This window comes from Ostrinia nubilalis, chromosome Z (assembly GCF_963855985.1).
Source record: "Ostrinia nubilalis chromosome Z, ilOstNubi1.1, whole genome shotgun sequence".
NCBI classification, from domain to species: Eukaryota; Metazoa; Arthropoda; class Insecta; order Lepidoptera; family Crambidae; genus Ostrinia; species Ostrinia nubilalis.
In genome coordinates, this window is record NC_087119.1 from 16,175,184 (window position 1) to 16,191,726 (window position 16,543).

At 35.5% G+C, this 16,543-nt stretch overlaps 1 protein-coding gene across 1 annotated transcript in view; it reads right to left on the bottom strand.

Moving 5' to 3' along the window:
* LOC135086501 (capon-like protein) overlaps positions 1-16,543 on the bottom strand; it is a 184,062-nt gene that overhangs the window by 120,955 nt on the left and 46,564 nt on the right. The window contains exon 2 of the mRNA XM_063981223.1: positions 14,132-14,367. Within this exon, the coding sequence (XP_063837293.1) occupies positions 14,132-14,335 (204 nt within the window). The 5' untranslated portion in view covers positions 14,336-14,367. The remainder of the gene's footprint in view (positions 1-14,131; positions 14,368-16,543) is intronic.

The window sequence follows — 16,543 nt, forward strand, 5'->3', positions numbered from 1 at the left end:
GTATACTTTTACTAAATAGTGGCTTTCTGATACTTACCTACTTACATGTACGATAGTATTATAAATGGCTCCATTGCTGCATCGGTTGATAGAATAATTTATGTAGGTACATCATAAAGTTTAATAAAATAATGTATCGAAACAAAATGTGTCACAATCGCACGTGTAATATATTAGTTTTTATTGTGCACACTTCAAGCCCGATACCAATAAAATAATCTATATTTATATACCGGTTCCCTGAAAAGATGGATATTGATAAAGGTAGAAATAAACGTGTCATAACACAATTTCAATGTTGTAGTTGAAGACTACGTGGAATAATATTGAGCTGTTATAAAAATATTGATGAACAAAAATGTGAGTTAGGCTTCTTTAGCTGTTATTATAATTACACTCGTTTCTGAGTTCTAGAAATGAAAATAGGTAGGTACCTAGTATCAATCAATACCTATAAAACATTATTTCTTACTTAAACCAAAAACTATAATAAGTATGGTTTAACCTAAATTAGGCAAACATAATTTATATTATAGCTACCAACAAAATTTGTAACAGAGATTTTAAGTACTCATAATTAACTTAATAAGTATTGAGCTCATCAGAAATAATAGGTATTCCTATTTCATGCAAAATTTGTGTCCATTATTAGAGCGTTATTCTTGTAATTAATGTAGGCGTTATTTAGTGATTTATTTATTCAGTGAATTAGTCCAAATAACGCGACGGTTAGGTATATTTACAAAGTAAATATAAATATTACAATCTACTGAATGTGTGAGTACTCTCCAGTCTTAATTTCTTCTAGATTATAATATTGAGTGAAACCTTATTGAGGTAAGAGCTTTGGCGGAGATGGAGTGAGAGTGACAGTATCACCATAGCTACTGACCATTTGTACATTAATACTGTACATTAATATTGTGTCATAATCATCATCATCATCTCAGCCATAGGACGTCCACTGCTGAACATAGGCCTCTCCCAATTCTTTCCATGTTACCCGGTTGGTAGCAGCCTGCGTCCAGCGCTTTTTTGCTACCTTTATGGTGTCGTCGGTCCACCTTGTGGGTGGACGTCGCACGCTGCGTTTTCCGGTACGCGGCCTCCACTCCAGAACCTTGCTGCCCCATCGGCATCCTATTATTATTAATAATATTGTGTACAATTGTACATCCTGGAATGTAGTTTGGACTTCTCTTCTGCACACAATCCCATATCAACGAGAGGTCTTTGTCGAATGGAAATTAATGTAGGTACTTGAAGGTATTCATACACACGGGCTCTACTCTGGAAAATGAATTCCGCGTATGAAGCCCTGGCATAGGTATCACTTGATTAAATTGTACCATTTCTATGAAATAAAATTATATATCAACTCTGCTTGAATTTTTCAAAAGAATTCGTGTCGAATGTTACAATTTAGTTACAGCCATTTCCCGCAGCTCTGTGCTCGTAAAATTTGGTTTGTCACATAAATCCCCCGGGAAATGTATAGTCCCGGGAAAATACATGATTACATTTCACAAAAATTAAGGTTTCTGCTGACCAAGCAACTTTTTTTTATAAAAAAATGCACTGATGAAATTTTTATAGACACAAAAAGACTTATTCGCGTATTCATAGTATCGCTCTTTTGTATGTATGTATAGGTACTTACAACATAAATTAGTTATCAGAATTACATTTCACGAATATAATAAGAATAAATTATAGTAAGGTAAGAAAAATGTATTGAGTAGACAAATTGCGTTTATAACTTCATAATATTATTCCAGAAGTTTTGACGTTTTCTATAACTCAATACCAAAAAATATTACCTTTCACTGAAACCGAATAAATCTACCCTATTTGAACTCAATTCAATAACAAAACGAGCGTTGATGTATAAGTAAATAAATAGTATATTTTGGTTTATTGTGTTTAGGAGAGCGAAAGTTAAGTTTAAGAAAATTTGATAATCCAGTCTCAGAAGATGTTATATTGCATATTATTTTAGATAAAGCTGTAAGTATAATCATATTTATTTGTTACTGGATAACAAATAGAATCGCCTAAGTTTTAACCACACAAATTAGTCGTATTCGTCATAAAGATTGTCAGTTGCGATTCGTTATTGGATCGAGTACGACGCATATGCATCATGGATGCGTGAAATAGAACGGTTCGGCCAGTGATTGAATGAATACGAGAGAATGAGCATGATAGATACGTATGCGAATGTCGTTAGTCGATGATACTTAGAGCTGGTCCAGATGACGCAGTCGCGCGTTTTGCCTATGATCCTCTACTATCTCACGATCGCGTGATTTGAAACGCGCGAGTATAAATACGTCGACTGGACCAATTCTGCGCGACCAATCATACCAACAACAACATCATGCGGTTCTTTTACTATTACGTTTGTAAGCTACAAGGTGGACCGCCGACCTCATAAAGGTAAAAGGAAGGCGCTGGATGCATGCCGCTACCAACCGAGCGATTTTGAAATCATTGGGGGAGGCCTATATTCAGCAGTGGACGTCCTGTAGCTAAAATAATGATGAAGCTAGGCACGCCTTCAGGCCAGCTAAGTTATTATATATTTTTTATAACGTAATTACAAGTTTTATTAAGTCTCCACTGCAGTACGAGTAATAACTAATAATGTAGTAACTCTTCCTCATGAACCAAACTCCAAAGGCAAATAGAAGATTTGCCTAAACTTCCCGCGAGAGTCAGATAGATTGGGGAGGCTTAGTGATCGCATATTTGCTTTTACGGCGAATGTGGACTCTTAACTACCCTATTAAAAAGAAGAAAAAGACTATTCTAATATACCAAACCCACATGGCCAAACATTTCGATAAATGTATAAATATTTTCTACGAGAAGTCAGTCTCTCTAAGCATTACCCATTAAGACATCAAGTGACAGCGCTAATCTGTAAGAGAAAAACAAAAATGTTGAGCCATGGAAAGGTCGGATCGAAATCAAAAAACCGCAATCAGATTTCTGACTCTGTGAACAAATGTAAAGGTAATGGCCTACGTTTTGTCTTGAAAGGTTTTTTGAGGCGCTCGCCATGGTTGGAGATAGCCAAGACAAAAGCTACGTGACAAATCCACTCGAATTCGTATTTAATCGCGGACGGCAGCGGATCTTTGAATATATTTAAATAGATTTATGGTGGCGTTTCTGCTCACATATCACGTTGGCATCCTGGTAGCATTTCCCATTCTGAAATTATTTAGCGTTTGTTTTTTAGATGCCAACCTTGAAAGGTTTTCTGTTTAATTGAGTTAGTTATGTACTTTAATTGTAATCAATGTAATTTAATTGGTTATAAACTAAAAATAGGGACAATTATTTGAAATATGTAATTAGTTTTGAGTGAGCTTGAAAAAGCCATGTTCTCGTATTTTGCTGCCTGACTATACTTTAGTAAAAGGGCTGATTTTTCAATCATCGGATAACTTTTAACTGAAGAATAAGTTTGGCACATTGACAGTTTTAGTATGGGAAATATATCAAAACGACAAGGTTATTCAGTGCAGTTCAGTTCTTCAGTTAAAATATATCTGATGTTTGAAAAATCAGCCACTAGTCTGTTTATTTTTGGGAATAAAGCCATAAGTCAACTGTGTTTATTCACTAAATGAATGTGGGTTACTATAAATTTTTGCTAATACTTAGGTCATTGACGATTATATTTACCACCCTGCATATAAATACATCTGCATCTGCATTTATACAATATAATCAGCACAACGTATGTAACGAGTTCATAAAACACGTTGCAGAATGGCCACCCACGTCTTATACAACAGGTGCATATTCTTTTCCGGTGCATCAGCGGTATCCATACAGGACAGGGCCCTTCATTGAAGTATAACTCATACGTGCTCAATGGGATTTAGCAAATCTGGCGATTGAGCAGGCCATGTTACAACGTCCTTGTACAATGTACAATGTACATACATCAAACTATTCATTTTTGTAGCAAGTAGACCCTATATATGTATATGTATACCACAGTTTCCGATTACATAAGATGGGACGGTGTCAAACTTCATGCATTACTTAAACATACCTATGTACCTTAATGAAGAACTTTCTCATATCACCACGGCTTTACCATAAAAATATTATCATGATCAGAATTATATTATATTTTTAAGCGATATCCTGACATCCATTATTATCTCCACCGTATTCATTTGACTCGGAAATGTGGGCGAAGTGGTCACAAAACCGCTTGCAGGATTATAGGAATACGATATGAAGAGGATTTCCATTGTGTTATAACTACAACTCCTAACGCGTCTCCTTTATTATAAACAAAATTCATACCTATGTTAGATTTTAATTAAAAAAAAAAACTTACAGAAACACGTTCGCAGTAATATGGTACTTTGGATGTGTCTAGAATAACTAATTAAAGAATTAATAAATTTATTGCAGTTCTTGCGGTACCATAATGACCTATTTATGCAATTCTAGTGACTCAGTGGTCATTGGTTTTAGTAACAAAAAGGAAGAAACTTCTTTGAGTAGATATATGATTAAGTTTTTGTTTACTAGTGTAGGAATCCAAGTAGATAATTAAACGTTATTATTACGTGGAATATGTAAATGCTTAATAAGATAAAAACCTCAACAATCGACTGTAAATGAGTCTAAATTAGGAACTAAACTTAGTCTTACGTTGAAACACTCTTACAAAGATTTATCATTCGAAGCGACTGATTAGCTACGCTAATCAGATAATTAAGTTGGGTATCTTAATTGTCTGAGTCACGAACAAAAGCTTACTTTACCAGTATTTAATCTTGTCCTTTATGTTTTTCTCGGCTTGAATCACAGAGAGTGATGCGTGTTTTTTCAAAATCGGAAATAGAGTTCTAGCGAGCATAGCAAGGAGTGATTGTCATGCGGCACGCTCGCAACAACGGCTCGGCATTTAAATACGACGATCGCGAGGCATTCCAATGTCCTTCCTACCGAACAACCATTATAGTGATGGGAAAGGACTATTCCAGCAGATTATCGACTGCTTTTGTTTCAATTTTATTTATTTAGAATTCATACTGCGATACAAAGTGTTAATATAGACAGAAACTTCAATGTGGCCAATTACAGAACTCCTCGTAACTAGAAAATATACAATTACAAGCATAAATGTATTATTTCAAGCCCATCAGTTATAATATTCACGACCAAAACCATGATACAATAAAACTTGGAGTTACAACCACATGAAATACGAGTAAATCGTTTAAACATTTAAAGTCACGTTCCGTAGGTATTACTTTTTCCTTGTCGACCAATTTAGTTGCCATCGAAACAGGCGAGGGGAGGAAACGTCTGGGAGGAGCTTTTGTTATTATAAAATAAACTTTCATATTCATCATATTTTATAAATTACAAGCGGTTTCAATTATCAATTAAAATATTATGTGTTGTTTTTTAACAAGTGTGTTGTTATAAAAAAAACCCGTCGAAAATTCACGAGACATTCAACATTGGAACAAAAGCAACGATATTTTAATCTGTGTGCCACACTGTCGTGATTTCCTATACATACGAAGTTACTATATTATGCCAGTCGTGTCTCGGTCACACGTAATCCGCCATTGAAAGGATGTTATGTTTTGCGAAGGAGGCGTTACAAACGTCAACTTTACACGAAAATAACGTTGAGCTTCGTTACAAGTTGGCACGTGCTTTTCAACATGTCCTTTTTTTTAATATTATTATTTTACTGCAGCGAATATTGCTCGCGAACATTCTAACGACCGTTCATTATATTGCACAATAGCACGGCGATGTATCTGTACCAATATAAGATGAGGACTGGGGTTTTAAAAGATTTTTTACATAAAGATATTTAGAGAGGATTCCAAAGGTAAAATATAGTAATATAATATTCAAGACATAAATTAATTAACTAGATCAAACTATGATCACTTACTTGTTTTGTTTCACAAAGATTTCGCTTCATTACGTGTTTGAGATGGAATTTGTGACTTGATTGCGTCATAATCCGTACAGGGAATAGATGAACGGAATGTCATATTTCCTAAATCGGATTGTGACATTTCACGGGTAGTATAAAGGCTCCTATAATGATGTGACACATCGGCTCACACGTGATGTATCGCAAATCATGACTTCATTACTAAGATTATCCTTATTACAAACAAATAAAAATGGTAAACGGAAACAGGTGCACACTTACAAATAATTACATGAAGTCTAGGAATCTTTGTACAACATAAGGAATTTTTGCATTTGCCTTTTATAAATCAAACAATGAATCAGTGCATTACTTACCTACCTACTAAGGTTGCAACAATTCAAATTGCTCAATGCACAATATTGCACTGGTTTATTCGACTCCGTAAAGGTAGTATGTTTGGCTTTGTATACTTCTTTTGAAATACAATTTGCATTTTATCCACCAAAGGGCATATTGTGACGAGAAGCCTGTATTAAAGTATTTTGTTACCTTTCTAGTCTGAAACAAGGAGGAAATTCTTTTACTGTATTTTAGATATTTTTGTAAAAGTTTCACGAGTCGTAAAATGATAATGTTAGTAAGTAGGTACCCACTTTAACAGCTTCTTATAAAAGGTGTTCCAAAATTAGAAGGTTTTGTTTGGTCGCAACAAAGTGATAAGATTTTAATTACATCGCCATCTGACAAGTAAGTAAGCACCTCCAGAAGTCGTTTCTTTGAATATTGGTCATGAAGAGGAGATATTGCAGACATCAACGATAAAGCTTTTCGGGTCACTAAACGTTAATTCGTGAAATACCTTTGGACTCGTAAATAGAGGTAATGTTTCAATAAGCCCTGAGCAGGCTGGGGTAATGGGAATGTAATAAATTTCGAACCGACCCAACCTGGGCAGAGTCGAAAAGTCGAGATTGATCCTTTATTTATGCTAATATCAGGTAAATGATCAGCACAGAACCGCCTTCATTGTTACGGACTAAATATATTGGCGACAATTGTATTCTGATTGAAAGTCTCTTAATGGAGTCTGCAAATGCTTTAGTCTTAATTGTAAGTTCTTACTTGAATAAGATGTTTCCCACATATAGGACTGTGTTCGTTCATTACAGAGGCCAAACTAACCTCATATTTTCCATTACAAAACAAAGGTAAATGTTTCATTGAATAATACAGAAAAAGATAGAATTTCCAAGTTATTAGCAACTTTGACAGTCATATCAATATCAGGTAGGTCCATGTATCATATTTCGTTTGAAATTCTATAACGAAGTTTTCAGCTGGGAAAGAGTCGCATCGACATAAAAAGTTAAATTTTAAAAATGGAAATCCAAAGTATATTACGGTCATTTCAGTGTTGACATGCAGCTCGTATTTTAAAGAAATAAAAGAGAAATTTTAAGAGACAATTTTCGAAATTTAATTATTCATGGTTAACAAAATCTACAAGATGTGTAATGTCTGGTATACATAGTTTTCGTTGTATATCATAATAGTTTCCAGCCCACCGACTGCGAACAGTCTGTGTGGACTGAAGGTAGCTCTACCGGCCAGTTTGCCTTTGAACTTTTAATAAGGGAAGCAAAAAGTAGCATCGTCACAAAACAAAATCCACCACGAGGAAAAATGTTTGAAGTTCCTTCTTTATTTTATTTATAGGTAGGTTGACTTATTTGATGATCTAAATACGCTTGAAACGTAGATTTTTGTGGAATTTTTTTCGTGTGGTTCCAAGTTTGAAAAATAATTATGATAAGAAATTATTACTTTCATAAGAAAAATGGTAAGTACTCAATGTTGACGTTAAAGCATAATATAAGTATATCATATTATCATATCAGGCGATGGATCCCTTTTTATTTGACAGAATATGGTATGGCATTATGAAAATAACATCTTTCCCGGCGTAACTGTGCTTGGTAGCACGTAAGGAAGTCCAATTTTCATTGGAATTGCCGCATAAATATATTATCTGAATTTGCTAAAAAGCGTTCGTTATGTAGAATTTTTGTTACCGATTTATGCGTATAGACCTTTTATTTAACCCCAAATGGAGAAACGCGACATTTCAGTAAGAGGCAAAGTGGTTTATGAATACTAGCGACCCGCCCTGCTTCGCACAGGTACAATGTATTGGTACTTAAAAACCGTCCTCTCGAATCACTCTATCTAATAAAAAGACCTCATCAAAATCCGTAGTGTAGTTTTAAAGATCTAAGGAGAGACAGACAGTGAAGCGATTTTGTTTTAAATAATAATATGTAGTGAAGTGAGAGGATGAAAAGACAGTAAACAGTTAATTATGACATGCCTAATGGATAGAATAAAACTGTAATATTTTTATCTATAAAACAAGCATACTATTACTATAATAATAACTGCTATATCTAAGTACAACCATTTAACAACAAAAGTTAACCGAAATCTTGAATAACATTATCCAGTGCGAAGTAACTATTTTTCAGTATCTCTCATCTACTTATGAAGTACTCTCGAGAGTTATATTGAATAAGTCAGTATTGAAAACCTTTTTGTTATGGATTCTGCATGAGCAAACGTTAAATTTTTTAAAGTCTTTAGATTTACGGTAGAACACCAGCTGACGATTACGTGAGCCTAACGGGAGCATAATATGAGCAATGAGTAAACATTTAGCTTTAAAGAAAGGGGAAATCAATGTATGTTATTGATTATCTTGAAAAGGAGCATATGGTTGTGAATCACGTAATGTGCGAAACGTTTCTCGAATGGAGCATTGATTTTGAAAATACAATTTGACAATTTGCATACGTTGTTCAGCGCTTAACCTCCCATGGAGGGTGATTTGCCACTTAATGAACGATTTACGACAATTTGGCAGATGTCTTTACTTTTGATTTTAATTTGCACAAAATAAAACTATTCTACCGTTTCACGCAAGTTTCTCTTATAAAAATTTCACTTACATTGATTCAAAGCCAATAAAACTTACAAGGAATAATTCAAGTAACCTTCTACCTGGAAAAACATAGTTCCTAAGCGAAACATGAATAAGCCTTTGAAACAGTGGTAGTGGGACGAAACCACAGGTTTATTGATATTTTTGAAGCAGAGCGTACCTTTATGAAACTGTTTCCAGGGTGCGCTTCACGCTCCGCCGGCCACCGGGCATATTGACGTCCGCGTGACCACGCGCTGTCTGCCCTACCGTGAACACCCACGCTGCTAAAACGCTTACACTAATTTTCCAAATCGATCATGGCCGTAGTGCCTAACCAAGAGAATCAGACGTAGTACTTGTACAATTAGCGCCCGTATTCACGAACGATGCTTGCTTAAGTAAAGCAGCAAATCGAACGCACAGCGTTGAATAGAGCTCTGTGATTGGTTCGTGTGTCACCCTGTGCGTCCACACACAGTGTGAGACCTCATAGTAATGTTTGTGAATACGGGCGTAGTAAGTATCCTTAACACGTATTCTACATTGATTGGAGAAAGTTGTCACTACAGATTTTATTACTCTATTGGTTGCTTGTGACTATGATGAGATGAGGCATATTAAGACACAACTTCTGATCTATAATTGGATCTCGTAATTCGGTTTTGAAATGCAGTAATGTTGCAGACTTTCCAATACTCGTATCAAGTTCTTTGAATATTATGCCAATATCAGTCTTCTCCGCCCTCATCTCACGCCTTATCTCCTTTCTCTAAAACATTACCTCATCTGAATTTTGTCGCATTTTACGCATGTTTCAGTAGACGGAATGTATTTGGCCCCTAAAACATCCGCGCCTTACGTGAAAACACATTAATTACGCGCTTAAAACACGTTATTTGGGCATTCCACAAACACAGACTTGAAAAATTACGTCTGTTTGTGTTAGACTAGGCTGCTTATTAATAACTTTGTTAAAAGTTAGACATTTCAAAACTTGCCCGTCTGCTCTGCCCGTGGGTTAGTCGTACAATTACGTACGGTGTGCGGGCACTTTGTGAGAGCCGCCTATTATTCCACTTTAAAAGGCAATTAGTGCAACAGACTCCTCAGTTAACATGATTACATTGTGCAATAAATTATACAAATCTACAAAGGATTTTCGTGAATATCGTCATATTTATTAGTGTCAATTTACCTACGAAACATATACCTAATATCATATGAGTGGGTAAACTATGGTAGAGCTGACTGAACTTCCGGCAAAAGTAAATGCAAACATACATTTCAGTCGTGTTTAAACCAGAGTACGTATTATGCTTCGATGGTTGCCTCTCAATAAGTAATGTTAATTCAGATTGGGGACGTACTATCTAACTACGCATCCTAAAATCTGGTGTCGAATTTCCACAAATGGAAATCAACCATCGGTAGAGCATTCAAACTCTGCAATAGGCAAATGTACGAACGATACATGAATGCGTTGAGTTTATCTATCATCAGTGGTGCTATTACTAATGGCAAATTGCATAAAAACATACAGATATTTTTAAGTCGATATTAGAGAGACCATGGTGAGGCCTATCGATAGTTACAGGGTTATCTATTGTTTAGGGTAAGGTATTGGGCCACGAGTAGAAAAAAAAAATTCATGTGGAAACTAAAAAAAAGTATCGGCTTCATACTCGTAATTATTATAATAGTTAACAAGATGAATTCTTAGTATTTTTCCCCGCCATTGAGTCGGAAACGACTGACAAAAACAGAACGAGAGTAACACCACAGTCACACTGGCTCGGAACTTTCCTCCTCATCTAATATAAAAGTTCGGACCAGACTAAGTGAAAAACTACCGCAGCCGTGGATCTCCACCAACATCGTTTCTTCTTTGCCGAGTAAAAAAGTTAGAAGTTTGCTCTCGAAATCAGCACGAAGATTAGTTCTAAATACTTAAAGATGTAATCAAGTTCATAGTGTTTTCTGCAAACAATTATCTCTAGAGCGCTGATAAACTAAGTCCTACTTCAACGTAACTGCTTCGTTCTAGTTATCAGTTAGTATAGAACAGACGTGAGCCCGCAAATGTAAGGCTTCGGTATCGTTTACTCAAAACCATTTTTCTGTAAGTTTTTATTTGTGTCAAATACTCAGCGCCAACAACATAGTTTGTTAATGTGGATTAAACATACCATTGTCATTAAAACACCTATTGTAACAACCCATTAATGAACTTAAATATTAATTAACCGTAAATGAGATTAAACCTCATTTCAAATTGAATTTGATAACATCGAACTACGTAAACGACAATACCAATACTAAACCGCACAGCACCACCGTGGAATTTCATTTGAGTCGGCAGTTACAAAGCTGCGGCTACGGACAGAAATGAAACAAGTTGGCTAGTCCAAAATATCAGAGGAGAATCGTTTTCTAATACTGTTTTTATAGTTGGTTTATACCTATGTTAGTTAGGTATCGTACACATCGTGATTCGCAAGTGATCAGCGTCGTTCGTGTGGACAAATTACCTCATCTGTCACGCGTCCGCGTCGAGCTCGATTGATGTCGACCGCACACAAACCCGCCCGAAATTCCTTTAATATAATTATACTCATTCGATGTTAAGGCAAAATGAACAATATTCATAAACACGAATCGTTATTGCTATAAAATTTTCATGCAGTCACTTATGAAGATCAAGCACAACATCAACAAAAAAGATAAGAAAAGAAAGATAGAAAGCATTGTAATAGCTAAAGAGACTCTATTAGTATCAAATCTGTCAAATAATTTCAAAACGTTCATATTGCCTATTCAAATAATATTTATTTCTCAGACCAAATGTCTAATTTTAGAACCAGAAGCAGACCAAAAGTTTTAATTAGTTAATTGAGTTGCCAAGCATCATGTCACCAGGGAGAGACAGTCCGAGATTACTAAAAAATTCATTCGCGGGGGTACCTTAAAACTAGCTGAGGGGATGCCTTATCTTGTAAAACATTCATGAGCGACTGAACCTGAAGCGGCGGAAAGTACTAACACATCCCACCGTCGCTGTAGACGCAATTCTATGAATAGGCTCTTTGTGATCGCCTTATTGTATACCCCAACTTGAATGAAGAGGCTCCGCAGACCCCGATCCACTAACGTCTTTGGTCGGAACCAATTTTTATTTTATTAAGGTTCCGCAGATAATACGGCTATATCGGTTCGCCAGAGAAACTATAATAACGTTCGTAACAACCCTTTGCGTTGGTATTCGTAGAGTTTAATACAAACAAGAAAAAATGGTAGGCGAGATTCTGTTAAGATAACCTTTTGTATTTACCGAGAAAAAAAACATGGAGGCCGGGAACAACTCGGAAAGTCACCTTAATCCTGGCTTAGGAAGCCTCGGTCGATCGGGCGCGGGTAGGTTACCTCTTCGCTCACCAACTTATACTTACATGGGTCGGGACGTCTTATAAAAGTCGACTCTTATTTGAAGCAGTAATATATCAAAACCCCTCAAACATAATAAAGGAGGCGCGAAAAATAAACCTCATCAGATAGAACAAGTAAGAACACAGTATTTGATCTTTAAACTGCTTACAAGAGGCTTTATAAACCTAGCCAGTTTAATCTATAATCAATATCGTTAAAATATAAATTCCTAACATGAATAGCCGTGATTTCATCAGGTAGGTTTTAATGTCAAGTATTTTCTGAGTAGAGTTCGTGTTTGAGCTGTAGGATGATATCATACCTACATCTAGTCAATCGTTTCATTCATACAAATTCAGAGAAGCAAAACAAAAGCTAGCTGTTATTTAGCAGCTTTAGTAAGAATAATTTTACAAATCATTTTCAAAAATTAACGGCCCGATTTTCATATTTGATAATCTAAAATTACTTATTGAATCATTGTTCCTAAGTTGCGGAACCCTTCACTCACGTAATTAGTTCACGATTCCGTGCAAATAGTAAAACCGTCAGCAAAAACTTTGATCATAATTTTGGAATTAATCCAAATTGGCCAATCGTCACAATGGAGGGCGTCCGACCAGCCGGGGTTTATCGTTACCGTTGACAAATTGTAAAGAGTGAAGCAAAATTTTGCGAATCGACGGAGCGAAAACATTGCTAATTGAATTTAAGATCACTCTGCTTGGAATACTCAGATCTTGACTTAGACCCTTTGTTTTAATATTTCTCGTGAACATTTTAGAATATTCGCTTTGGTTGGTTTATTATGATGCAAATTCAATAATATCTACAGAGAAATTATTCTTGTACATTTGATTTTAATTTTTATGTTGCCAAATAAAAATGTGTCATTCAATAAACGTCCTATTGCTCGCACTGAGGCTCAAGAGCAAAAATCTGCTTTTAATGTTTTAAATATGAATTCGCTTCATAAACGGGTTATCGAGAATTTTTTATAAGGCATTTACATTTAAAGTGTGCCGAAAAGTAGTGTGAAAATGGATACATTATTAAATTAACTGGAAATTCGAATTTCCCAAAAATATTCATTTTAAGTAGGTACGGTCTATGTCATGTATCGTATACTCGTAATGAGAAAATTTTCAAGCTTATTATAAACATTTTTAAACATTTCATTCCATGTTTAAAAAGGTCACTTACAAATAAATAAAAATATCTTTTCGTGTCAGGAAATATGTGAGGATTAACCTCTTAACCGAGGGCGCGTTAGACCGACGCAGCGAGGCTATGGAAAACTGACCTCTTTTTGCCCCGTTCAGACTATCCGCGTCCCATACGAGTTATAGACCAAATTCGTCACTAGCTTTCGATCAATTTCCTTCAATTCTAAAGATATTTCAATTATCTGAGCTGCTGACTAAACCTGTCGGGTTTATTTTGAGATGAAGCTCCAAAACTTAGGAGCGAACTGCACCATTATAATTTTGTTAACTCCAAGTTCATGAAGTTGAGAATTTTTGACGTTTTCAATTAACGATGACGGCTGCACGCTCTCATTCTTGGAGGGCGAAAATTTCAATTTTCAAGTTCGCTATCAAGACCTTTTCCACGCAAAATTTTATAGTATGAAATACCTAGTACCTCTTTTAATACTTGCTCATCAATATTCTGAATAATCTATTACATTTTGGGATGATAATGCGATAACGATAGCTGTTGAAGTTTTCTTCTCACTTAAATAGCTTGGAAAGAAGGCGCTTGTTATGTGTAGTATTATAATAACGTACCTTGGCTTGGAAAGTGATTCCGTAATGGAACGCCTCATCGGGGTGTAGGGGTATCCTAGTGTCATACTCGTCGTTGGGTACCAGGTTGTACTGCTTGGTCGATGGCATCTTCCTGCCCCACTTGAGCAGCTTCATGGGAACTCTCTTCCAGGATCTCAATCGCAGAGCGCGCACGCACCGAGCCTTGTACCCTCGTCTAAACATTTGGAATCAATAATCTCCACTGACCCCGAGATCTGAAAACAATAAAAAACACATATCAATATTGGGTTCCGTATTTTTTAACACGCAACTTTTGCGGTTCCATCTATTTGGGAGAGGTTTGTTTATCTCAGGAACTTTTAATCGGATTTTTACCAACAATACCTGGAGGATTTTTGAGAGAGACTAGTAAAGATGAGGTTATGACGACATCAAAACGGACCTTAGGTAGCGACCAGAGCCTATTGTCATTCTACGTGACTCCTATGCAATTTGTAACAGGCGTAGCTAAAGTTTTCGGTTCTTAAAAAATATTTTTTTAAGATATATTTTTGACCTAGTTGCTTCTAAATACGCCATCCTAGGTTTCTTATCAAGTAGTGAAGTCTTCCATTTGTTTTCAATGAGATACAACCACTTCTAATGGCGTCTATTAGGGTCAACAAGAACAAGACTAGAGAGCCAATCAATGTTAACTGACGGCCAGGCGAGAACGACCACTTCAATTCTGTTTTGCCACTGTGTAATCTACAGAATGCAGCCCTATGCTTTATTACATCAGCATCGGTTGCTAATCGTACAATAACTAAAGTTAGACGCTAAAATTGTAATACGGCATTGGCATAATACACTTTAATGCATGTATAAAAATGAAGAAAGGCTGTTTAAGAGTGAATCAGCTTCGCCAAAGACGTAGTAGATAAGAAAAATTTTAGTTTTAATAATAAAAATGCCCAAGTAATTCTAAAACTCATACTCAGATTTCGGCTGTCTTGGGACATTTTTATTTTATTTCTTAGTGTGTAATTTCTTTTGGCTTTCATTCCTTTAACTATCTGACGTGCTTTATCACCGTTGTGTCTTGAGCACAACGATAAGAGCTCCTATTTTAATGACGGTTTTACCAAATATAGATAAATACAATTATAAGCTGTAGTATTTTCATAAAAGCTGAAAGTCTCTAGAGTCATTATTTTTGCTCTAACATCGAGTGTGGTTACCCGATACCAAGACTCGATAAACAAAAAAGCAATTACAGTATCTGTTCCGTAAATAATCGTTATTTTGCTGTTATAATGCCAATAACGTTTTATGGTTTCAAGATTGTATTTAATCTCCCATTAAGTAACTATCTGCCCACCCCCATTTTGCCGTCGTGTTGATCTATTATAATTCTTAGTATTATATCAGTCTATTTATAGCCTCTTTGAAATAATTTAGCTTTCAAATGAACGAAATATTTTCGTGAATTCAGGGATTAACCTACAAAGACTAAATTCTCAATCACTATTTATACATTAATAGTAGTATGGATAACATCTATTAGGATTATTAAATGGAGTTGTGGGCCTATGTTTGGATTCAGTTCTTAATAAGTATGTTCATCAAGCTTTTAAAAAATTAAAGCACTTCTATAACTTGGATTGCCCCTTCCCACGACTTGAATGAGGACAACTTCACAGAAAAGTACTTTATGTAATTAAAAATTTGTGAAGTAGAACGATAATTGGGCGGGAATCTTCTAGGTACTTTAATGTTATAAAAACACCGTACTTAATAATATTTTTGACACTGACATTATTCTTATTAATAAACATTTTATTATTTTTATTTGGAATGCTTTGTTTCATTTAGCATGTTATCGAACTAGAAGGTTATTACATCTTGCAGACTGTGAAATCCGCAATACAGTCGATAATCGCCATGCTTACCGTCATACACAATCATTAGATCGTTTCTATAATAACTGTTTTGTATTAGTAATTTTCAACATTCCTAACTCGACCACTATTTGTGAACACATTACTTATAAATTAGTATATAAAAGATCTTTTTCTTTTTAGATCTTAGGCCACCTGAAGTCGCCCTCGCGTCGAGCGAACGTCAAAATTTTTGTAGAGCAGTGTACCTACCATGAGTTTACGTTAGGTGTGCTCGCTAGCGAAAACGTCAAAAATCTCTATGGAGATTTTGTTTCTTGAAAGTAGCCGCTAAGGGCGCTGCACAATATGTCATACAATTAATGTCATTTTTTTACGCAGTCGCTAGCGAGCACACGTAACGTAAACTCATGGTAAGCACACTGATGCCTATTATTATACATACGATGCTGTACTAATCCATCTCTACAGAAGACTCTTTTGTTCTACCATATCGTAAAAGAAAAAGATGTTCCCTCTAATTACTTGTTAAATAACTTAAATACAACTT